Consider the following 24,707-nt stretch of genomic DNA (forward strand, 5'->3'; position numbering starts at 1 on the left):
GCGGGCGCGGCGCGAGGCCCGGTCGCGCGGCGGCGGCGGCGGCGCTGCTCCTGGCCCAGCCGGCGGCGGCCATGGCGGCCGTGCTGTCCCCGCGCCTCTGCGACAGCGACCCCGCCACGCCCGGCGCACAGTCCCTCAAGGTGAGAACGGGCGGCGGCGGCCGTGGGGCTGCGGCGCTACAGACGCCTAGACGGGAGGCCTCGCGCCGCTCCCCCGCCTGGGCGCTGAAACCCCCCCCCCTACCCGTCCGCCCCGGGCTCGCCTCACGCCCGCCGGGGGAGCCGGGCGGCCTCCCGCGCCCGAAGTTCGGCTCAGGGCGCGGGTCCGGGGCTGGGTGCCCGGGGCCGCCCTGCTTCCGAAAAGTCCTTCGGCGCCTTTCCGGGGGCGGCGCGGCAGCGCCGCAGCCGGGAAAGTTTGGGTTCGGCCGCGGGCAGTTCCGCGTTGGCCCCGCCGGGCTGCACCGGCGCGTCTCAGGAACCGCGGGCACTTGTGGCGCCGAGGGCTCGCGACGCAGATCGAAACACATCGCTCTTTGAAACACATCTCGGGTAGTTCAGGCTTCACAATCGCGTAATAAAGGATCGTTACGTCGATCTTATAATTAATAGACTTACCAGGAGTTCGGAACGTCACCTTTCCTAAGGAAATTTTAGGGGAGGAAGGGGCGGTTTTTTGGCAGCGTTTGACTTGTCATGTAAAGAAAGACACAGGACTGTCCCCTTTTTCTTTTTTTTTTCTTTTTTTTTTTTTTTTGAACAGTAGAAGTCGTTGAACAGCAGCGTGTCTTAGATCGCACTGCCAGTGTTTTCACTTCTGCTAAGTCCTCTGCAACAAACTTACTCCTGAGCTTGTGTGATTGAATTTGCTGAAGTTTTATCAAATAAGTAAGCAAAATTGTAAGCGGAGGACATTCATCTCTACTGTGGTATGGGTCATGGCTAGGCTTCGCGAACGAAGATTTGGGAAATGGTACTCATTGTTTTAACACTACAGGATTTAATAAAAGAAAAATTACAAAGTGAAAGTAGAAATTGATATGAGGCACTTCCACCAGACTGTCAGGTTGAGATCTATCTTTTAAAGATGTTTTGAAGTCTCTTGGTGGTTTTGGTATAGTTGAGCATTGTTTTGGTCCTGTCTAGCAGTTCAGAAGGTTTGGAGTGCGTTAGTATTCTGTGTGGGAAGTGGGGTTGAACTGCTGATGAGACATAACTGTGTCAAAAAATAGTGCAGTATTGTTTTGACTGGGGACTGTTGCTTGGTTTGTCTACCTGAGTTTATACAGCAGTGCTAGGAAATGACCTTACTAGTAATACGAGTGGAGATGCTGCATGCCTAATTCTTTAAGGATGGCTGCATTAAGAAAACAGTTTAATTATATTTTGCTTTTCACTTTTTATTATCGTGTGAAAGATATTCTTCTTGCTCCTTAACAAGAAAGAAAATTTGTGAAGAATTGAGAAAAACAAGTAATAAACCAAAAATACAGGAGACAAATTCTTTTTCCCGATGACCTGTCTTGATTATAGCATCGTTAAACGTTACATAAACAAAGTAATGTATTCTCATTTGCTGAAATATTTCTAAATTGATATTTCAAGTCCTATGATATGTAAAGCCTACTAGAATGAAAGACATTAGCAAACATAAACCTAATAATCATTCTTGGCATTATTAAGTAAGTAAGTATAATTGGGCTTGATCCATTTATTTCTGACAGGTTAATTCTTCTTGCTTAAACTTTTCATGGAAGTTGTAAAATGCGATTCTTTCATGCTGCTCCACTTTAGAGATTCAACTACTTTAAAAAACTGTCTTGTTCTTGACTTTACTACCTGTTACAATAGGCAATTTACCTGGAGTTTTCTGCTTTTTGTATCTCAGTTTTGATCAGATAGGGTTGGTCAGTAAATGCTTTGAGAGTTGATGATGCAGGTAGGAGTTGTATAGCATTGTTGGACAACAAAGCAGTGAAAAATTCAAGATCAGCTGAGTCGCTGGTCTTCTAGATTTTACAGAACTCTGTTTTGTTTTGGTCCTTTTTTCTCTTTTTCACCCTTCATTCCCTTTCTTTGTGTAGATGTCATGAAATCTGTACACCTGTAACTTAACTTCTGAGTGTTCCGTTGTAATAGGTTTGGTCTATATCTGTTGCAATATGAAGTCAATTTTTTTCTTTCATTTTTTTTTCCTCACAAAACACAAGTCTTTGCTCCTTGCTGTAATGATACTTTTTGTAAACCATTCCTTTAATTTTAACTGTATACCTATAAACTCCTGCATTGCTTTCAGTTATATTTTCCTTGATTTTTAAGCATCAGCTCTCAGCAAGGGTTTGGTGTTTCTGTTCTGCACTTGCAGTTTTTGAGAGCTAGTCTGATTAAGTTCCAGAGATAGTTTATATCAGGAATTATTGGTGGTCAGAGCTACAGCTCTGTCTATTCAGTCCACCAGTGCAACAGCTGAGGAACCACCTAACTCTGCTTCTGTGCCAGCATGTCTTATGCAGCTGGTTTATAGCAAAAAATAATTTGCTGCATAAATTGTCCTATGAGTTTTTTGTTAAGAGTACATAGAACATCTCAGTAGTTCAGGTGTATTTAAATTGTGGATTGCTTTGCAATATTTTTTGATGTTTTACACCCTCTGCTGAATACTCCTAATTTTTTAATATTTACCTTCATTTGCATTTCAGGATGACACAGAAGAAAATTCCAATGATGGCAGCCAACCATCCAAAAGACGGCGTATGGGCTCAGGGGACAGTTCTCGGAGCTGTGAAACTTCTAGTCAAGACCTTGGGTAATACCATTTTCTACAATTCTCACTTTTTTTATTGCAAGTTTTACGGTATTGTTCAATATGCTTAAGTAAAGCTCTTTTTTCTTTACTTTCATATTCTTCATACATTCTTCTTTCTGAATTGAGGCGATGTTCTATTAATAGCTGGCTGTCTTTTGCTCCCAGCGTACTTTAAGGCATTTTATTTTAAAATGCTACAAAAAGTGCTGCGTCCGATATAAAATCAGAAACATAGCTGACGTGTTTTTAAAACATTGCATGCTTCTTGAATGAATTCTGACACTGTAGTAGTTTCTTTTCCTGGTGTCCTCTCCACTATAATGGATATCACTTCCTTTATGTTCTGTCTCTTAGCATGCTGATGAATGGTTATTTGGATATTTAAAGTGGTTATTTGGGTGAATGGTATGTGAAGCGTGTAACAGAGTAACTGGGTGTAACAAAGTGACTTTGAAATGGGTTAACAAGATGTAGTGTTCTGAAGCGCTTGTCCAACTTCATAGTTACTGTTTATTGACATAAAAATAGGAATTATTGAATTTTTTGAAATGTAAGTATTACTCTTAAGGATTCTTGTGATTTGTTCTAACATTGTTCTTATATTTAGATATAGTTATTTTCCTGCTGAAAATTTGATAGAATACAAATGGCCACCAGATGAAACAGGAGAATACTATATGCTACAGGAGCAAGTCAGTGAATATTTGGGTGTAACTTCCTTTAAAAGAAAATATCCAGGTATTTATTTTTAAAGTTTTTCTTCTACAAAATTGTGTCTTTAAACAGTCTGTGTCTCTTTGATTATAGCATGAGCCAACTGTTTAAAAAAAGACCAAGCAAAAGCATTCTGGATTATATATGTTATACTTTTTATTATTGTTACTGGTGTATTGCAAGTGTATCCTATGGTTTTTGAAATAATATAAGATTTTTTGGTATTGCCACTAAAAATTTGTAAAAAAGTCTGATTTGGGGATTATTAGATCAGCAAGTACCTTTTGAAAATTACCTCAATTTCATTTTTAAGTATTTTGTTGGTCATTTCTTACTATTTAACTATATATTCTGTTTCCTGAATTGTGGCAACATTCCTACATTTTGGAAGAATTTTAAAACTAATTGTGGAGGTTCTAGTATTTGAGTCTTCATTATTCAGAGTTGTTAAATCTGGAACTTCTATCATAGAATTTATTTTTAAAAGGCATAGTAAAATTAAAAAAGACTGTACTTTTAATGCTTGTTAATAATTACTGCTTCTAAATTCATATATCAGTTTTCTTTAGTTTTCTGTATATCATAACTGCAGGCAGGGTACTCAAGAAAATTGACCATGTCCCTACACTGTGTATTAAATTTAAAATTATTTTATAAAATCACAGTATTTGTTGAAGTAGTAGTATAATACAGACTAGCTGTCTGGAAACAAAATTGTCAAAATAGTTTGGCAGTGTTTATGGAGGAGTTTGAGTAACTGCACACAGTTTTATTGCTCTTTCTTGTTTTCTTTGGAGATTTAGAAAGGCGAGATCTGTCTCACAAGGAGAAACTCTACCTCAGAGAACTAAATGTTATCACAGAGACTCAATGCACACTAGGTAAGAAAACAAATTATTAAGAGTCCTTGTTACAGTATAAAAAATAGGACACAGAAAAAGAAGGTTCAGTTTGGTAGAGAAGAATTGCATCACTCTCAACTGAAAACATAAATTCTGAAATTAAAACTGGTTTATTTTTAATTTGGTAAATTGACCATGAAGTATTAATATTCCAGATTTATTATAAAAAATATATTTTGGATCTAATTACTTAGAAGGGATTTTGCTAGCTGGTAAATTAACTTCTAGAACTTTTTTCTCCTAAGAAAGAGACCACCATAATTTTTCAAATAAAAAGTACATCAGTCTTGTTTTGCTGCGTTGGTTGGAGCTCTTAAATGGTCCCACTTCTATATTAGAGACAAGAAGAGTGTATATTAAGGCACTTTAATGTACTTGAAATGGAATGATGTAACTGAGGCTTACATTAAAAGAGTTTGAAGAATATTTTTCTTACCCTGCTAATATATGTGGCTTGAACATGTTAGAGTTTAAATGATGCCTGCCACATTTTTTTCTGTATATCATGGGTAAGTGTTTAAATGTAATGTCATTTTAAATACTAACAACCTTTGGTATATCACCTTTATTTCTCACCTACCACCTCTGTATTTATTTGTTTTAACTTGACTATACAGACAAGACCATATCTAATTTTTGTTAATAGAAGTAAAATGTTATATTCTGTCTCATATATTCAACAGAGATGTGTGCTGAGTCAACTATCCATATTTTTAAGGTTATATTTATAACCAGTGGTAGTAACATAAGTCATTCCATTCCATTGTCTGTGTTTGGAGATTAGTTGTATTGGAACCTCTAAAAGAAGAGTTCTGCGTTGTGGCTGCAAACTGAGGAGTTCTGACTTATGAACTTCAGATACTTTAGTTGGGAGTCAGGAGTCAGTTTGCTGCTCTGAATTGCCCTCATGGTGATTCTTTCTTGATTTGTATGAGACGTTATGTAAACCTCATTATTTCAGTAAAGGTTCTGCAGGTTAATGAAACTAAGATTTGATCAGTGTTGGAAACTGAAACTAACAGTTTACTAGGTCCCGTCTAGAACAAAGGTTCTGCCTCACTGTGGAGTTCTAAGTAGCTGGTTAAGTCAATCTGAAGGGGTCTGTAGCTGTAAGGAAGAAATGACATGAACCTTGGGTCATTGGGTACAGGCAAAGTAGGTTGTTGTCTTTAGCTGCTCAAAAACTTGAGTTGGTTATTGTGGGATATAAATAACCTACAGTTGCTTTTGCCAGACAGCATCATTATTGCTTTTATCTATTTTAGGTCTAACAGCTTTGCGTAGTGATGAAGTAATTGATCTTATGATTAAGGAATACCCTGCCAAACATGCTGAGTATTCTGTTATACTGCAAGAGAAAGAACGTCAGCGAATAACAGATCATTATAAAGAGTACTCTGTAAGTAATTAGCATAGAAGTGAACAGCATCTGTAACACTGAATGTGAGAAAAGGCTGTTCTCAAACTGATAGTGAAATGTATGCGGATTAATAAAATTGTTTTTATTCCAGCAAATGCAGCAGCAGAACACACAGAAAGTAGAAGCCAGTAAAGTTCCAGAATACATTAAAAAAGCTGCCAAGAAAGCTGCAGAATTCAACAGCAATTTAAACCGAGAGCGGATGGAAGAAAGAAGAGCCTATTTTGATTTACAGACTCATGTAGGCAGATTTAAATTTCTTACCAATGTTAACAGGTAGCTCCTTACTTGTTTTAGTAAAGTTGGTTTTGGTACCATTTTAACTTCTGTCAAGGTTTTTGATTATTGCTTCAGTCATGTAGGGACTTACACAGTTTTACTCTTAAATGGGTAATAGTGCTAAAAATAATCTCAAATATATTTAATCTGAAAACGTTTTTAACTTGAAAATACTTGTCTCAGGAAGCTCTAAAAATATCAGTGTTATTTTATTATTATGTCTTTAATCTGATGGTAGAAGAATAAACCTAAGAGGGTTGTTTAGGTTACTAAGAAGCTTCTGTTGCTATTATATCTATGCATATAAACGGCTAATTCCTCTTTGGAATACCTCCAAAATTTTGCCAGAACAATACCTGAAGTAAAAAAGAAAACTATTTATTCTTTGAAAGAGCGTTACTGTCAGTGTTATGCCCTTTTTTTCATTAGATGTTACATTATTTTTGTATTGCATATATTACATGCCTCTGTGACTGATTAAAAAAAATTAGCTGGCATTTTGAAGCAGTACTGTTCTGCTTCTATACAGGCAGCAAAAATTTTCTCTGCAAATTATTACATGGCAGGGTATTGTGGAAATTTTACATCTTTCTGGTATTGACCCACGTTAGAGGCAAGATAGTGGATAATTCATTTTATTTCCCTCTGAGGGAAGGAAGGCTTCTATGTACACTTCTCCTTTCCTTGTATTTGTATTATTAATGGAATTTTTTATACTGCAGTCTGGTTTCAGACTTAGATGGATGTGTTCTTTCAACCAGTATGGGCCAACAGTGATAATTCATGCTAAGGATGCCACGCACAAAAGTTAACGTTTACTGTTTCAGTTGCTAGATTTTAATATTAAAATTATTTTTCCTAATACACTGTTTGAAGTAGTCTTACGTAATGTTCATTCAGTTCACTAGATACTTAGGGATTGGATTTAATAAATAATACTGTTTTGTGAGTGGGACCTCTTCTGTTTTAATGAATTGAATTTCTCATGGAAGAACTCAGGTAGCTCTCCCAGTTCAATAAAACTGACTAGTTAAGAAATATTTGGGGGAATAGTTGGTGAGAAAGACTCAACAGTTTGTATGTGAAACAAAAATGTCATTGTTTTATATTAAACAATGCAGATTATCCAGGTGCCTCAAGGAAAATACAAAATCTTACCTACAGAGAGAACAAAGGTTAGTCCTTATCCAGTGGCTCTCATACCCGGCCAGTTCCAGGAGTACTACAAAAGGTATTTTAAAAGCATGCCAACTGCCAATTCTCTTGCACTTATCTCTTTTCTCTCCATGTAGCAGATGGAAAACATTTCAGTGTCTTTACTGTAAGGTTTTGATTTAATTTGAGACACTTGCTAATCTTGGAAGATGCACAGTGTGACATTTTCTGTCAACAGCAGTCAGTAATGACTGCAAGAGTACCGTCTACCCTGATGTATTGCAGTGCCTAAGATTTGTCCTGCTCAAATATTTACCATGGTAAAAAGAGACATTGATTTCACTCCTGCCAGCCTCATATATTTACTTATCATCTGCTTCTGCATGTGTACCAAGATCAATATTTCTGTGTCAAAGTGTTGTAGTGCTGGCTTGTGATCACATGTTTTCTGTGCGACAGTCTTGCTGTCCTTTTTTAAATTTTTAGAAACTCTTAAATTTAAAAAAAAATGTTGATTGGTCTTGTGGGATAAATTTCATGTTGGATTCGTGAGAAAGAAAGACACTGCAAGCTGGATCTTTACATTTCATGAAAAATGTGTCCTTGATGGTTTACATAAATTTAAGATATTACTAGTGGCATGCTACCATTGAACAGATAGGTACTGATTTGAAGATTTTGTCCAAGTCTTACCATTGTACAACAGAGATGGTATTCGTTCTGTACATGCTTGGTTTTCTTTAGAGAAGCTCTTCATCTGCAAGTGCCTTGCTTGTTCCAGTGTGTGTTCGTACAGCCCACCCCAAATTTGCATGCTACAGGACATTCTTGAAGGACTTCAATTTTATTAAACTAATTGAATTAAAATTACTCTATATCATGTTTATTTTGCACTTTTAAGCTGCAAGTGAAACTGCTTATCCATCTCAGTGAAAGACACAACCTTTCAAAATGTGCATCAGAATAGTATCCTATTTCTTACAATGCTTGTTATCAGCAGTAAGACGACTTTCACTTTTTTCTTAGTCTTTAAGTTAAAAAGGAAAAGGGTAGATTATGGATATTAAGCTGTATCTGGCTATAAGCAATGTGATTAGATCTTTGCATTCTTCTGAAATTATATTTTTTTTATGTATTTTTCCATTCTCTTTCGGTAATTAAGGAATTCAGATGTACAGCTGTGTTCTTTCCTTATCTTTGGATGTATTTGTGTGCCCTGGGTTAGAACTCTACACATGCTATGTGGGCACTGTACATTTATAAACAAAATGTATGGTCTGTTGGGCATAGTAGCATGGGTTGGTTAAAAATTCATGGTGGTTCCGTGGCCCCTTACGCAGTTATGGAACATTGCAAATACACTCTCCTGTGTTCTCTGAATATCTGCTCTACAAAGAAGACAAGTACTAGATGGTATCACATTTGGGAGGACAAATTAGTATGTTTCCTGTGTTTTCAGAACTTCACATCTTCATGTGCCTTCCTGAAAAAAAGGAAGTGTTTCTTACTCTTTCTTATTGACGTCCTGGTATACCGCGTCATTTAATATTTTTGCATCAAGTACACGTGAATTAATTAATTTTATTTGTTTAACTTTAGGTACTCTCCAGATGAACTTCGTTACTTGCCATTAAACACAGCTTTATATGAACCTCCTTTGGATCCAGAGCTGCCTGCATTGGACAGTGATGGAGATTCAGATGATGCAGAGGAAGGGCGAGGTGATGAAAAACGGAAAACCAAAGGCAATTCGGTGAGATAAGCTGAAAGTATTCTTGAACAAAATAATACTTTCCCTTCACTTTTGTTAGTTTCACTAGTTTCTTAGTAGAACCTTTCAACATTTGCAAAATGAAAGGAGGACCATTTTGGTATTTTAATTTATCACACTGCTCTCCAGCTTTCCGCTTTGATCCATTTTTAAAGTAAGTGGAACAAATACTTGAAATTTCAGGCCCTTTCTTCAAATTTATTTTTTTTTAAGAAATCTTGAAGAAACTTCCCAATGCAGCTCTTCATTGTGCCCCTTTCCCCAAGGGGAAGTTGCTGCTAGCATTTCTGAAGAGAACGAACACTGTAGTTCAGGTCACTATACTCTGCTGTTTAGAGTCCCACAGAATCTGTCCCTAAAGCAGAGGTGTTTATAATCTCATAACTTTTTGTGACATAGGAGCAGGAAGTACTCAGTACAGAAACAATGACCTTATTTCAATTTAAAAAGAGGGTAAAAAGTGCTGGTTTTTTTGCTTAACAATACATCTTTAAACAGATATTTATGTTCTCTCTACTTACACAAATGCAAAGCTGAAAGTTAAGGAAAACTTCCACATGCTTACCTTGCTAGTGTTTTAAATGCTCGAGAGCAGCTGAGCTTCAAATGAGTTGAGTGCAACTGAACCGTTGGTGTATTGGCATAGTTTGTATGTTGGTGACAACCACTTCCCAGAGGTTTAACCCTAATTTTAGCAGCAATGGAATGTCACAAGTGCATTTACCAGTTTCTAGCTTGATTGATGAACGTTTGATGATGGGTATATATTATTCTAAGTTTTGCCATGTAAATATTTATTTTGTTTGAATTTTGTAAAGATACTCATAACCGAAGAAGAAGGGAAGAGGTCAGCTTGTAGATTAACAGAGGAGAGAGGGCTATTAATACACTGCTTCTGCTTGCATTTTTTTTAGAAGAAATTATATAAACTTAGCATGTTAAATGTCAGCTCAAAATTTTGGTTTAATCACACTCCAGCTGTTTTAAAGTTGGTCTTTAACCATTTTTTCCCAGTTTCCGTTTCCACTGACAGTCATTCGTGTTAATGGTAAAGAAAAGTAACTGGGCCAAGCAGACTATCCTTTGATTTTTCATAGAAGTTCAGAAGTCTTTTTTGGTGACAGAATGGAGAAGGAAAAATGTCCTTTAGTTTGAAAAGTGTAGAAAAATGTGCAAAATTTATAATCAGATTCCTGTGAAATGGGTTTGGCTGTGGAAGCAGGGGTTCTTTGCTAATCATTGAGGATGGGCATATAGTTCAGGAAAAACATCTGTTGAACACAGAGGTGGCTGTTGTCAGGCCTCTAAGTTTTGGGCTACCTACCATCTGTCAGATCTCCCTGGTGAGTCCTACACTAGGCTTTATACTTTTTCCTTTTTCACCCTCCCCATTGTTTGAAGTTGGTAGCAGTTTTCCTTTTCTGTAGTGTTTTAATGAGTCTGTCCTAAATAACCCTTCCTCTAAAATAATGGTGAAACAGAGCATTTTTTGTCGCCACATAGTTTGATTGGCTTTGGTGTTATACCCCTCCATTTGCCCTTTGTCTGTTTTGGTTTTAGGCTGATTACTATTATGTTTATACAGAGCATGTTTTACTGTAGGGCACCATTGTGATTTGGCCTCTTGGGTAATAAATGTGAATAATCATGCTGCTTCCTTCTGGAGCTTTTTTGGAAGCCTTTATTAACACTTTCCTGAGAAAAGTCTTGTGCTGCTGCTCTTTATTATGCTTACATTGATCTCTCACCCTCTTTGAAACTCTTCCCCTCTTTCTTGCCTCGTCATTCCTCAAAAAAAAAAAACCTTTAACTGCAACATAAATCCTATTGTTTGGTTCTGTATTAAATATGGAAATGTGTTTTGCTCTTGATGGCATTTTTCTGCTGCAGTCCAAATTAAATATTTAGATTGCTCCTGGTGAAAATAGTAGATGAGGGTGGCAGAAAAAAAACCTTCACATATTAAATTCAAGGCAGTGCTGTTTGGTAGTACACTTCAAATGCATGACAAGGGCACTTTTAACTTTTTGCTGGCCCTTTACTTTGTAAACAGCATCTTGCATATAATGGATTTCTTGTGACTTAATGGAAAACGGTTCAAAGAATTACACTGTTGTGCTCTCCACACTGGTGCCAAGACCAACTGGAAAACAGGACTGCTGTTGCTGATGCCAATCTCTTAGCATGAGAAAAAATAGATAATGAATGTTGTGAGCAAAGGTGTTCTAGATTGTGATAAACCCTATGCTTTTGCAGAAGGAATGATGTACCCTTCTCTTACCTTAGTTGGCTCTAAGGGGCATACAAAAGACTTGTCTGTCTATCCAAAAAATAAAAAAATATAGCTATGGTATTTTTATTATAGGACAATTCGTCTGGCAATGTATCTGAAGGTGATTGCGCCACAGACAACCAGGAGGATTCTTTTCAGGGAAGACAAAAAACAAGAGACAAAAGTGCTACTCCAAGAAAAGATGGTTCCAAACGTTCTGTATTACCCAAATCAGTTCCTGGGTACAAGGTAGAAGAAAAAAGCCCCTGACTGAACTTTACTCACCAGCCTCTCCCTGAAGTATTTGGTTTTTTCAATAATATGGAACTTCTGCTTGCTGTACTTCACTTGCTGTTCTCCTGTTGTGTGCTCCATCTGTTGGCTTCCTTATTTCCTTTTTGCTTGTATTTCATGTGGGGCTTTCCGTTACCCTAGCTGTACAGTGGCCTCTCTTTTCTGTTAACGTCTTGGATTCCTAGGCAGTAACACTAGAAAAACCCATTGTGGATTTTGCATTGGAAATCTACATCTTTCTGTCTGCCTTAACACAGCAGTCAAAAGTATGTGTCAGTTTAAAACTATCATTCACTATCCGTTTTTTTTCCCTACTGTTTAGTGTAGCAGTACACCAAGAGAGCAGTGCTGTAAAGTGCAGCTATATGGCTGAACATATTGTTGTGACATTCATTTTAAATATAGCCTTTTATCCTGTGATGTTACGATGTATAACATTGAAGGCAAAAAGCTTACTACAGTTGTATAGGCAACACTACGTAACCACTTTAACAGTATATGGAAAATAGCTTTTTATGTAGTTTTTGCTATGTAGAAACATTTGTGGGCAATATACTTTTATCTAAGCTAAAAACTTTGTGAGGATGTTAAGACATTTCAGCTGTCAAGCAGTGATTGTCGAACCTAAGACCCAAATCTCCAGTATTCCTGTGTAATAATTTCAGAAATTAAGATAAAAATAAGATTAAGGCAAAAATAAGATTAACGTTAAAATAAAAATACTTTTCAGGAGAAATGGGAATTGACATGCATCATTTATATGTTATTATTCTGCATATTGAGAAAGGATCTGAATAATCCTGTAACGCTTTCAAAGCACATAATTATCTAGTCCTCTTCCACTGAGAGAAATAAGAATTTTCCACTAACTTATGTGGGAGCAGGAATAGACTCATTGAGAGGGAATACACTACGTTAAGATAGGGTTGATTATTTAACAGTCAGGAATACTTGTTGAGACTTACAGGACAAGGAAAACTTTTGTCAGTGACAAGTTTGTACATGCGGAGACACTGTCTCAGCAAAAGTGAGCTGTTGATGGCTTGCATTTTATATTTATAAATATTTACTATCTGTATTTACCAAGTTAATAGTAAATAAACTATAACTTACATCAAGAAGCTAATTTCCAGCAAGAATTGGACAGCTTTGATAAATTTTCTCAACATACACTATCTGTACAAGTTCATAGCAGACAGCAAGCTCCAGTTGCATTTTCTCTTTTCAGGAACTTTACTAAGAAATATGTGAACTATGGAGATTTAGACTGTGATTCCCATATGTATATTTTTTTATATGTAACTTTGCAAGATGTTGTAGACACGGAATGCATATTCATATTCCCATGAACATGAAATCCAAAGATGGAACCTGAAATTTTGCTTTAGCTTTGTTTAACTTGACATTAGAGATTGTGTGCCACTGATTTACAGAAGTTTCGTCTAGCTGTGAGATGCTCAAGTGTTTAATTAGTCCAGTCTATTTAATGGCCTTATGAATGCATAAAGAGAGAATTAATGGAGCAGAACTTTCATCAAAGTTCTGAACTTCTGTTGCAGAAGAGCAATGGTAGTATACAGCATTGCATTTTGAAAACGGATTCACGTAACAATTATTTATTGATTCAAAATCACCAATTCTGTTAGTAACAAGGTCTTACTGTAAACTTACAGTGCCAGATCTTTGCAATGTCAGCATACCCTGCCTGCATCAGCCATCTGATAAGTCAGAGGTGGTGATGTTGTGTTGGAAGGGTGAGAGGATTGGCTTTCTTTTTTGTGGGAATGTTTGAAAGCTTGCGATAAGCCGAATTACATGAGCTGTTTTAACTGGTAAGACAGAATGATTCTTGTCTGTGAGTCTATAAAAATACCAGATAACTATATACCTACCGTATGTGCCTAAATGTTAAGGCACTTTGAGCTGAAGGCTTAACTAATTTAAAATGTTTTCCCTGTGAATTCTAAGTCTTTATAATGCTTTTGTTCTGTATGGTTCTCTAATATTGGACTATTTTTGTAGAACAGTTAATTTTTTGGTTACATGTAGTAAAAATTGAAGGATAATTGCTATGGCATCAGCATACATATGTATAATTAATAGCCACATTATTAGTATTACAGGATTCCATACATTTCCACTGAGTTATTTTTGAGTAAAAGAAATATTGTATTTTATATGGCGTCTTTTTTATTGTCTGTTCTTTAACAAAGAACAATTAACATGTGTTTTACATTTTATCATTGTTACAAGTAGCGAGTCTTTGTTGCTGCAGGACTGACTACTACAATTGCACACACAGGGTACTGTTAAAAGTACAGATTTTTTGCACATAAAACTGAAATGTATTGAGAATCTATATTTTGCAACACTTCTGTTTTGGGTCACTGCATATGAAAATGTAATGCTTTGCATTCAGAATAGCATGTTATAAGAATGGTGTAGTTGGAAAGCTGACTTTGAGAGCTGCAGCACAGCAGCATGGAAGTGAAAACTTACAGAACAGGCAGTCATTGTTTTGACCTTGCATTCATTTTCTCTCCCGTCCTCATCCCAATAAGCTGAGGGCATAGAAAGCAAAATTTACTCCTAATGAAATGGGATATTGTGAATTCCCATTTAGATTTGACAGATGTTTTTTATAGCATTTCTAAAAGCCATTTATGGTGGTAGAATTGAGCTGGTTTGAAATATGAATAGTCTTTTTTTTTTTTTTTTTTTTTTTTTGTAAATACACTTCCATACTGTTGGAACTTCATTATTACTAGGCTGTGATTTTCATGCCCCCTAACATGCACAGTATCTAATGAATACAATTTAGTGAAGTAAGACTAGATGGAAGCATTGTTAATAAATGCATCTATATCAATGTCTATCTTGAGAGTTATGTGTATCAGAGTGTGAACTGCACATACCCTAACACAGGTACAGTGCTCACTTTAGTTTGCCTGGAGAACCAAGGGAGTGTGCTGTTGTATATTAAAGGCAGTAAAATACAAATCTAGAAAAATACAAAGCTAGAAGTCTGATTAGAACTTGCTATTCTAGAAAGGCTTGGTTTTCCTAGAAATAGATTGAAACACAATTAAAAAAAATAGAATATAGCCTAAACAATAGAAGGGTAAATGCTGCCACACTGATGAGGTTTAAGCATGTGCCACTTTTGTTGGGAGGAGCAGGGTATAAAGGTATGTATGTAGGACACATAGTATAGTTAACAGTAAAAGAGTTTGTATGTGGTTTTGCCTCCATTATATTTATTATTTTGTAGAGATGTTTGTGAATGTTAGACTTCTTTTATTGTTTTATTATATTTATGTATAAAACAGGTTGACTTTGCTTTTTTAAAATAAATAAGCAAAAAAAAGTGTCTATGAATGCCTCTGTCATCTTTTGAAGGAAGTTACCTAGAAACATCTGGTGTGGTAGTTTGCTTTCTTGAATAAAACTCTTTAGATCAGACAATTAGAAGTAGGCTGTAGCCATGTTTTGACATAAAAATCAGATTGAAAACTTCAGAAAACTTGAAGCATTTTATCCTGACTACTCTAACAGTGAGTCAAGATTTTAATTATCTCGCTAGGTGCCAGGAAAAACTGGCTTGAGAAATACATTTTAAGATAAGTTGTATTGCAAAAGATCTCAGTAATTATTTTTAAATATATATATATATATATATATTGTGTTTTCACTTTTTAAATTTACTTTAAACTGCATTCTTCTCCCAATGTGTGTTTGGTAGTTGACTGGGATCCTTCTTGCTTACTGACAAGCTGTTTAGAAGAGGATATACCTTCAGCTCTCTCTGCTAGCTGTGTCTACACAGCACCATTGTTTTTAAAACTCTGGCATTAGTCAGTTTAACATCAGTGAGCACTGCATTAAGTGTAAACTACGTTTGTCACTAATGTCGTTATGCAGTGGTCAAAGCTCAACAACACAGCTACTGCCATGTTTCTGAAACTACTGCCATGTTTCTTCTTCACTGGGATAAAACTGTTGGTGTGTCTCTGGAATTGGGACACAGAATAGACACACATAGACAAATATTCCCCATTGTAACAGCCTGCTATTTCTCTTACCCTTTAAATGGATCTCATGGACCCAGACACATTCCACATGATCACTTAGAAAAATAATGCATGTAAATCTGTAGTTAAATGCAAGGCTCTGTTTCTTATAGTGATTATGAGTGGATACAAGAAGGAATAGTAAAAGAGAGAGCTTTGTATGGCATAGCTAAACAGATAATTTTAAACTAGATAGAAAAAAAATCAAGTTTATTGCTTTTGTAATTGGTTTTCTCTATCTAGGGACAAATGTAATGCAAATAAATTGTATATCGTTTCCTCCATAAACAGGAAATCCACGTGGAAGTTCATAATGTAGTATTCTATATTGGAAAAAACTTAGTGAAATTTTTCATCCTGTCATGTTTAGTTTACATTGAGGAGCATGTCAGCTGATGAATTCCTGGGAAGAAGCAAGTACATGATTTTGATACAGTTTGATTTATATATAACTCACTGTGTATGACAACTGGAAAACTTTATGTACTTAATCTATGATTTTTTTTTCAGTGCTGCTGCTTGTCAGTTATTTGTTATTTGCTTGTCACGTGTTTTAAGGTTCACACATCCTAACAGTTTATTAATTTTAATAGTTAAGGAGATAGATGACATTTCCTGTTGAATCTGTAAATTCTTCTGGAATAAATTTATAGCCCTCTTCTACCCTTCCAGCCAAAGGTCATTCCAAATGCTATATGTGGAATTTGTCTGAAGGGTAAGGACTCCAACAAGAAAGGAAAAGCTGAAGCTCTTATACATTGCTCCCAGTGTGACAACAGTGGTAAGTATCTGCGTACACTCAGTGGATTCCTAAGGGAGTTTGTTTGACAGATCTTTTTGTGGACATATTGAGTGTCCTACACATGTGCAGCAACAGTTCAGTTGCCTTTTCTGTCCTTCATTAAGACTCCGTCTCTCTTCCATGTTGTATGTACTAGCACACTTGGTGCACGGTGGGATCTCACCAGGAGGTGAGCTAAGCTTCAGCTTCGGTAAAAGCAAAGAGTGTAACTAATTCTAAATTTCATTTCAGACATAAAAGTAATAATACTGGTTTTAATCTAGGCCACCCTTCTTGCCTTGATATGACCCCGGAGCTTGTTGCTATGATTAAGACTTATCCTTGGCAATGTATGGAGTGTAAAACGTGCATTATATGTGGGCAGCCTCACCATGAAGAAGAAATGATGTTCTGTGACGTATGTGACCGTGGTTATCACACTTTTTGTGTGGGGCTTGACGCTATCCCTTCAGGTAATAAAGTAAGAGTGACTTGTTCCCTTCACGCCTCCTCTGAGTCTTGGGCGCTCTCTCTCAGCATTAATCCATGCACTGCTTTTGAAAGAATAGTTTAAAACAAGTGTGAAGGGTAGCAGTAAGAAATACTGTAGGAAAGCATTCATACTGTGGGACCTGATTTTTTTTAATATGCTTTATTTCTGTATATTTGGTTGTGCACAGTTTAACCTGGCAATTCCTGTATAGGAAATATAATGGGCTTTTACAACATAAACCAAACAGGCTCACTCAGAACTATTTTTTTTCCATATCCATAGAACACTGAGGGTAATTAGCTCTTTTAATGAAAGAAACTTGTAAAAGAGACTGTATTGCTGCATATTGCTAGTGTGTAGCTTTCACATTAATTGTTGGTGCAGCTATTTCAGCTTCTACATTCAAAAGTAGTTTCAATATTTGTAAACACCTCTTTAAACCCTTTCTTCCCTTTTTTACTTAAACATCAAAACTCTAACTGAAGTACCTCTATGGCAGGCAGGCAGCCTGTACTTTTAAATTACCCAGTCACTCATATCATCTTGCTAACTCAAGGCTGTAGAAAGAAAATAACAGGTGCTATTGTTGCTTTACATGTAATACTAAATCCATGGTAAGTAAGTTTATGAACAAGTATTCTGTGGCAGTGACAGTATGCCCTGTACAGTACTTCAAAAATGCTGTACAGTCCCATTTTGGGAAGCACTGGTGCTAGCTGTCACTTTAGTACAGGTTCTGTGGTTGATTTCACTTTCAGGCTAACCTAAGAATGTAAACAAAATAAATCATATGTCTAAAATCCTGTAAAATTACCAAGGCAGCCTTTATGATTCCAGCCGTTGTAATATAAACAGTTAAATGCCTCCCCAACTGCCATTAATTTCTGCTCTGGGTAACTTCCCATAACCTTGAACTATAGTCATTCGCCTGAAAATATAACTGGCAAACTTGAGCATTGTTTGTCAAGTCTTATCTAATAACCACCTCCTTAGCAGTGCTGACACTTCTTGAGGTCCATAAGGATTTGTATAGCCAGTGGTTACATGTAAGGGGTCTGCAAGGGAGCGTGAATTCTATATGCTACTTTATAGAAAACATGCTTAATTTTAAAGAAACGCATTTTTTTGCATAAAAGGAAGTACTGCAAATAGGTAAGCACCTATTAGAATAATGAAAGGTGCATAATTAGATGAGTAACAAACTTAGTTTCCCAATAATTGATAACTTTCTTTTCTTAGGTCGCTGGATTTGTGATTGTTGTCAAAAAGACCCTCCTGTACCCAGAAGAGGAGGAAGAAGGGGGAAAAACAGCAAAGAGGGCTAAAAAAACCCCAAAACCTTGCTCTCCAAAACTTAAATGCACAAATTAAAGTGATACTTTGGTGCTATTTAATCAACCACTCTTAGAGGAACAATACCACTTTTTTTTTTCTTTTTACCAAATAAACTTTTAAATTTGTCTATATAATTATTTCTTTGTGATACATGTCACTAATCATGTCCTGTCAGATGTTGAGATAGACAAACCAAATTTCCACTCTGAAAGAGAAGTCTTTCAGTAATGAAATTTAAATTGTACATCCACCACTTGTATAAAATTATAGTAATGTACTTATTTATTTTAGTGCACTCATCAGTAAGCTCCATGAAAAGAAAACTACAGAGCATTTTAAATATACTCTACTTGCATAGCAACTGGTTATTTTGAAAGACTCAACCAAAGAAAAATATTCCTGGGAAAAGTAACTTTAGAGGAAGAGTGGGTATGACATGACCTTCTTACAATGTACTGCAAATTCCTTTCAGCAGAAATTTTCTTTGCAAGCTAATGACTTATGCATAAAGATGTGCTAAAAAAAAAGAGATCAGTCACAAAAAGCTATAAAGGGAAGTGTAAGAAAGCACCCCTCAAGTTCGAGATACTATATGCTGTGTTGTTTTTAACGAGACATGGAAATGTCATACTGACAAGTAACAACAGCTGAAGGCTCCCTCTCCCTACAGTAACAGCAAAGAAGCAACATGTACTTCATTCAGGTCATGGATTTGCAGTGGTGATGAGTGACTGGACAGATCTCTGCTTGACAGATGGTTGGCGTGATGCAGAGCACACACAGCCAAAATACAGACCACCTCTCCCCTTAGGTGATTGATTGTTTTCTCCTTCCTTTGCCCTGGGCTCCTCAACTTGATGAATACGCTCAAACCCATTGCTAGTTAGTTTTAGTAGAGATACTTGCTCGAAAAGCAGCAGGTTTTATTTTTAAATATGCTCTAAATTGAGGATATTTGGGGGGGGAACTGAAGTGCAGGAGTTTATTTCATTTTTCTTTATAAAAAACAATAGAAAATACTGAATTGGAGTTTATCGTTCTAAGCACCTATTTAAAAGTGAAGTTAACAAGATCCCAACGATACATTCATTTTTAAGCCCTGATCTCTGAAGAGCACTGCAAATACTGTGCTTGCTGCTCATTTTACATATAGGGGAGGATTTACAATATGAAATTAAATATGGCTTTTTCTCCCCGCCTCCTTTCTGGTTTAGGAAATGTAACCTGAATACCTCTTCAGGAAACATAACAAAGAGTATTAAATATTACAGCATGTCATTGATACTCAGTTTCACAGGCTGAAGTGTGACTTAGTCCGGTGTGTATCAATTTAAAAAAGAATTTCAAGTATTAATTTCAAGATTCCAATAAGTATAGTCCAGAAAACAGACTCCTCATCCTGAGATTCATCTTCTGTAGACTGTGAGTATTTCTGGTTCGCTTCCATCTCCTCAGGGTTATAAGAAGCCTCACCAAATGGGTACTGTACAACTGTTCGATCGTAGTACACTTTCATTTCAAACTCGCTCTCCAGGTGAGAGGGATGGCCGTAAATCCCGATTCCCACAGGGCGGCGGAAGTGTGCAGGCACGTGGACCATGTCTTGGCCACAGGTTACAGACTGTAACTCATACTCGTCAAAGCTGGGGTGAAGTGTCACATCAGATACATACAAGTCTGCGTCACCTTTTAAACTTCGCATCTGAAGGACTATCTTTCCCTCGTGATTTAGTCTCAAATAGCTGTAGTTTCCAGCTCCAATCTGACCTTGAACAACATGAAGAAGAATCCATTCCTCAGGTACATCCTCTTCCTCAAAGGCATTTACAAGTAGTACTTGAGCTGTCACACATATTATCAGGACTTTTCTCCAGTGTGCTGCCATGGTCTTAAGTTGTACTTGGACTCTTCCTGTGTCCCGTTTGCTACCTTGTGAATACAAAACACAAATCAGATTTTAGTACATTCCCTTCTTGGCAAGAATTGATTTTTTTTTTTAATTTTGGATTTTTATAAATCCTCTCTAGCCCATACCAAGTTAAACAACTTCAATTAAGTGCGTTCATTAACTTTTATTTTTTAATAGTAACAAAAAGCAGTGCTAAGATTCAGAGTTCTGAATCAGATTGAAAATGGCCTGAATTCCATAAAGTTAAACAGAAATTAATCAAGCCAGTGCTCTTTCATACAGAAGTGACACAGAGACTTTAGTTTCATTCTACCTGCATACCTGACAAATCTGACAGGTAACCAGAAGGGATGAAACCAAATAATTATTTTAACTTCAGTTTAAAAAAAACTAAAACAAAACAGTTAAAAAAAGGAAGGCTTTTACATGCTTGGAGAAGCTTAACTTTTTATGAGGTATTTAGGACATCCTATTTGTTTCTTCCATCCTCTCATCACCTCAACTTCAAAAGACAGAAAAGGTGTAAATCTGGATGTGCACATGAAGCAGTAGGCATTCTGACTTGCACTGGGAATGGAGTTAGAAAGAAAAACATTATCTAATGAGGTAATACATTAATTTATGATTCTGCTGTGTAGCTTGTTTCCAGGGCCAAATTCAGCTTATTGTCCCTGGAAAAAAATGCATTTACTTTCAAGATTTTGTTACCCTACAAACACCCAGCCCTTTACAGCACTTGCTTACAGAAGAGAAGGCTGAAAGTACTGGGGCAAGGGGAAGATGAAAATGACTGCTGCAAGATCAAGGCTCTTAAACCCTTTTCCCTCCTTGCTGCACAGTCCCAGTTGGGCTGCCTGAGTGTGCCTGCCACACTGCAGTCCTCTGAATAGCTGTGGTCAGTCTGTGCATGCAAAGCAGCAACCTCCCTTCCAAAGTATATAGCTGACTGAATCTGGTGTGCAAATCACAGGAACCACAATCCTGAACACGTTCAAGTTTGAGGATGATTCTCATCCCCTCGTTCCTTCCATAAGGACATTACAAATATCTTAAACGCGAAAGCTGCCTGTAAGTTGCTTTGTACCCTGCTAGCATGTAAACAAACTGCATTACTTCCACTGAGATGTCACTTAAACCTTAGAGGTCTTACTATTAAACAGATCTACGGGGAAAAAAATGTACAACTATTTCTGTAGTTCCAAGTTTTCTGCCCCAGAGGCCTCTCTACTGCAAAGGCACAATTCTGCAAAGCCAGCACAAAAGACGGAGGCGCAGCATTCGCAGAACCTGCCAGACTCACAAAACTCCCTCAACAGCGACAGGAAAGGACAGTCTTTTGTCTCCCCGTATCACGGAGCTTACTCTCTACCACTTTTACATCAAAGTAGCGATGAAATATCTGAGCGGAGGCACAGGAGGACCTCCACATCTGAGCAGAAAATAATTAAAGTTATCTAGGGACGAACGAAAGCGTCCTGGCGCTGGCGCAGCGCTCGGGAGGAGTGGCGATTCCAGGAGACCTTGGACAGAGCCAGGAACGAGCACCTCTGCCCGCCCCGGCTCTCCCCCGCCTCCCCGCGGGCAGGACACCTTCCGGGGGCAGCGGCGGCTCCGGGGGGCGCGGGGCGGCCCCGGCGGTGGTCTCGGCGTCACGCCGCCGGCCAGGGGCTGGGGCACGGCTCACCTCCGACCTGCCGCGGGGCTCCGGCGACGGCGAGGCCGCGGCCAAGGCGAGGAACAGCAGCGACGACTCCGAGGACGTGCGGCAGCGCAGCGCGGCCGGGGCGCCGCGGGGAAGCCCCTCCCCGGGGCGGGCCCCTGGGCAGCGCGGCGGCCGGGAGGAGGCTGGTGCTGAGGAGCCGGCGGGCAGGGCGGGACGCCGCGCCCCCTTGCGCGCTTCGGGGGCCGCTCGGGTGCGCCCCGGCGAGCGCGGCCCGGGGCTGCGGGCGGGGGTCGCTGCGGGTAGGTGGAGCCTCCGCGCCGCCCCCCGATCGCCGCCAGTACCGCCGGCGCTCCGGGCCCGCCCCGGGCACCGGCCGCCGCCCCGCTATCGCGAGAGCTGGCGGTGGGGCGGGGCCACGCGGGGCTCCTCAATGAAGGGCTGGGACGGGCGGCGAGACAGCGACGGTGTCCGAGTGTGGGCGGTGTGCTGCGCCACGCTCACCGGTCTTTCAGTGAAAGCCTAAAAGTGGAGAAATTAACTTTAGCTGCACTGAAATGGGATGTAATGTGCTTGCTGGGGCATGTGTGTCCCTGCAGGAGTTAGTGGCAATTTGTTTGGCCGTCGGCCTAAACCTGGCCTGAGATCACGGAACAGAAGAACACTGCGAAGAGAGAAAAAAATTAAAACAAAATATTGCTTTTCACAGAATCAGAGAGTGGGTCAAGTTGGAAGGGACCACAGTGGGTCATCTGGTCAAACCTCCCTGCTCAAGCAGGGTCATCCCAGAGTACATGGCACAGAATTGCATCCAGACGGTTCTTGAATATTTCCAGTGAGGTAAACTCTACAACTTCTCTGGGCAATCTGTTCTGATGTGCAGGTACCCAAACGGTAAAGGTCTTCCTCACATCGACATGGAACTTCCTGTGCATCAGTTTCTGCCTGTTGTCTGTTGTCCTACTGAATACCCCTTGTTTTCATTGATTTCAACAGATACCTTGACCTGGCTGAGGTTTTTAAAATCATAAGCAAGTACGAAGGATTGAAATGAAAAAAAATCTGCATGAAGTGCTTTGTGTTCTGGAAGATTCAAGACAATCTGTCTATGTACCCCAGGGGCCCTGTATTAACTGAGTTAATGTTCTGTCTTCAAAGCCCTCCAATTTCATAAAACCCACGTAACTTGTTCTGTTCCTTCCTACCTCAAACAAATGGGCTGCATAAACCTGCCAGATACAGATTCTCATAAATTTCATCTTTTCAAAAATCAGTTTCAATCTTATAAACAGACTACTGTTTAAAACATTAAAATATTAAAGCTGCTAACCCTAATTTTTAAAGTTCTTCTTACAATGATTGAATATTGAGACCAATAGAAATATACTGTTGGACACAAAAGCATGATATGGTAAAGGACTACTATTTCCCTAAAATGCCCTAAAATTGCAACAGTCTCTCATTTTCCACATGGCTGTCAGTTCCAATTGACATGGGTCGGTACCCAGGATGTGGGAACGTGCTGGAGCCAAGATCCTTTAGGCATTGTTTTGCATAGAAACAGGGCATCACCAGGAGGTGTTTCATGGGGGTGTGGTGAGGTAAAAAATTCTCTTTGCACACTCAGACATCATTAATGTTCTCATAAAACTGTCGCCTTGTTCCAACAGGGCAGAAATCTGCTGCCTGTTATGGTGCTGGATGATTGGCATCTTGGCCACTGAGAAGAAACAGCACCTACTGGAAGGGTGAAAAGCAGTGATGGTCTGAATTGTACTCCATCAGATTGATGTTACTGGCTCAGGGTTCAGCTGCAGGAAAGCAGTTGGTGATCTAACTGCTGTTGGATCAAGAAATCAGTTCAAGATCTCTGATACTTCCTTGGATTGCTACTAGTTCCCTACTTGTTGCGGACAGTAAGATATTGGAAGTATTATATCTATAAGCATTAAAAGATGCAAATGAATTGTGGTGAAAATTGTAAAAAAGCATACTAAACTGCCTAAAAGCAGTTACAGACACACAACATATTTCAGAACAAGTTCTTTAATACTCATGGGGGTTGTTTGCCTGGCAGAACAACACCTTTTTTTTCTGTGTCAGCGTTTGTCTTTCTTTACTGATGACTAAACTGTCATAACACATTCATGACTGTATCTCTCGTGAAAAATTGTCACCAGCAATAAAATTTTCTCTAGTATTTCCAGCCATGAGTCACAGTTCAGAAAATCACTGTCATGTGCAGTACATTGAGTTACCTCTGTGCAGCTGGTGCTCAATACAGAGGTAAAGCTCAATACAGTGGCTTTACCCAAATTCACATGCAGACACAAAAGAGAATTTGGACTGATACTTTCTCCAGGCAAAAGTAACACAAGGAGATTGTTTTCTCAATGATAATATATATATTAGATGCCCATATAGGGCAAAAATGCTCATAGTCCTAATTATAGACACAGTAAGATATTCCTATAGAAGGTATTTGTTTGAAATGCAATTGAGGTAGATATTGAGTCCACAGATTGATCTACATCAAAATGGTTTAAGTTGGTGCAGATCACACGCTTGATCATAAAATCATAACCTGGGGGTTGAAAGGGGTCTCCAAAGTCCTCCAGTCCAAATTCCTGTTCAAAACAGTTCTAGTTAAATCAGGTTGCTCAGGACCATGTCCATTTGACTCCTGGACAACTCCAGGGATAGAGACTCTTCAGAAACTTGTTCTGATATTCAATCACCATCATGGTATTAAAAAAAAATTGTGGACATCCAATTGGATTTTCACAAGTTCCAGCTTATCACTGTTCTAGTGCCTCACCACCTGTGCTGTAAAAAGTTTACTCCTTATGT

At 38.4% G+C, this 24,707-nt stretch overlaps 2 protein-coding genes across 8 annotated transcripts in view; one reads left to right on the plus strand and one right to left on the minus strand.

Annotated features, from left to right (window-relative positions):
- PHF10 (PHD finger protein 10) overlaps window positions 1–18,286 on the plus strand; it is a 20,104-nt gene extending 1,818 nt beyond the window's left edge. Inside the window, exons 1-12 of one of the 5 annotated variants that reach the window (XM_032684572.1) lie at window positions 47–140; window positions 2,696–2,802; window positions 3,410–3,540; window positions 4,314–4,397; window positions 5,684–5,817; window positions 5,930–6,079; window positions 7,239–7,348; window positions 8,872–9,025; window positions 11,409–11,564; window positions 16,352–16,460; window positions 16,745–16,933; window positions 18,193–18,286. In XM_032684572.1, coding sequence (XP_032540463.1) covers window positions 72–140; window positions 2,696–2,802; window positions 3,410–3,540; window positions 4,314–4,397; window positions 5,684–5,817; window positions 5,930–6,079; window positions 7,239–7,348; window positions 8,872–9,025; window positions 11,409–11,564; window positions 16,352–16,460; window positions 16,745–16,933; window positions 18,193–18,278 — 1,479 coding nt within the window. In that variant the 5' untranslated portion in view covers window positions 47–71 and the 3' untranslated portion in view covers window positions 18,279–18,286. Of the gene's footprint in view, window positions 1–46; window positions 141–2,695; window positions 2,803–3,409; window positions 3,541–4,313; window positions 4,398–5,683; window positions 5,818–5,929; window positions 6,080–7,238; window positions 7,349–8,871; window positions 9,026–11,408; window positions 11,565–16,351; window positions 16,461–16,744; window positions 16,934–18,192 lie in introns of those variants that run through there. The other 4 variants (XM_032684573.1, XM_032684576.1, XM_032684578.1 and 1 more) reach the window with 4 other exon arrangements.
- C3H6orf120 (chromosome 3 C6orf120 homolog) lies at window positions 14,293–22,656 on the minus strand. Of its 3 annotated transcripts, XM_032684581.1 has the most exons (3): window positions 21,882–22,020; window positions 20,695–20,764; window positions 14,293–20,217 (listed from the first exon to the last, which is right to left on the minus strand). In XM_032684581.1, exon 3 carries the CDS (start codon window positions 20,171–20,173, stop codon window positions 19,619–19,621), a length of 555 nt encoding a protein of 184 aa, XP_032540472.1. In that variant the 5' UTR covers window positions 20,174–20,217; window positions 20,695–20,764; window positions 21,882–22,020; the 3' UTR covers window positions 14,293–19,618. The 3 variants fall into 3 exon arrangements, with proteins under 3 accessions (XP_032540472.1, XP_032540470.1, XP_032540471.1); XM_032684579.1 differs by lacking the exons at window positions 20,695–20,764; window positions 21,882–22,020 and adding an exon at window positions 22,620–22,656; XM_032684580.1 differs by lacking the exon at window positions 20,695–20,764 and having other exon boundaries at window positions 21,882–22,018.
- Window positions 22,657–24,707: the final 2,051 nt, after the last annotated feature.

This window comes from Chiroxiphia lanceolata, chromosome 3, assembly GCF_009829145.1.
Source record: "Chiroxiphia lanceolata isolate bChiLan1 chromosome 3, bChiLan1.pri, whole genome shotgun sequence".
In the NCBI taxonomy this organism is placed as follows: Eukaryota; Metazoa; Chordata; class Aves; order Passeriformes; family Pipridae; genus Chiroxiphia; species Chiroxiphia lanceolata.

Bases quoted from the DNA above. Each gene is read 5' to 3' on its own strand.
- C3H6orf120 (XM_032684579.1), bottom strand. From the start codon at position 22,653: ATGTACTCTGGGATGACCCTGCTTGAGCAGGGAG. The intron at 20,218-22,619 runs GTTTGACCAGAT...TGTATTCACAAG, and splicing joins GACCCTGCTTGAGCAGGGAG to GTAGCAAACGGGACACAGGA.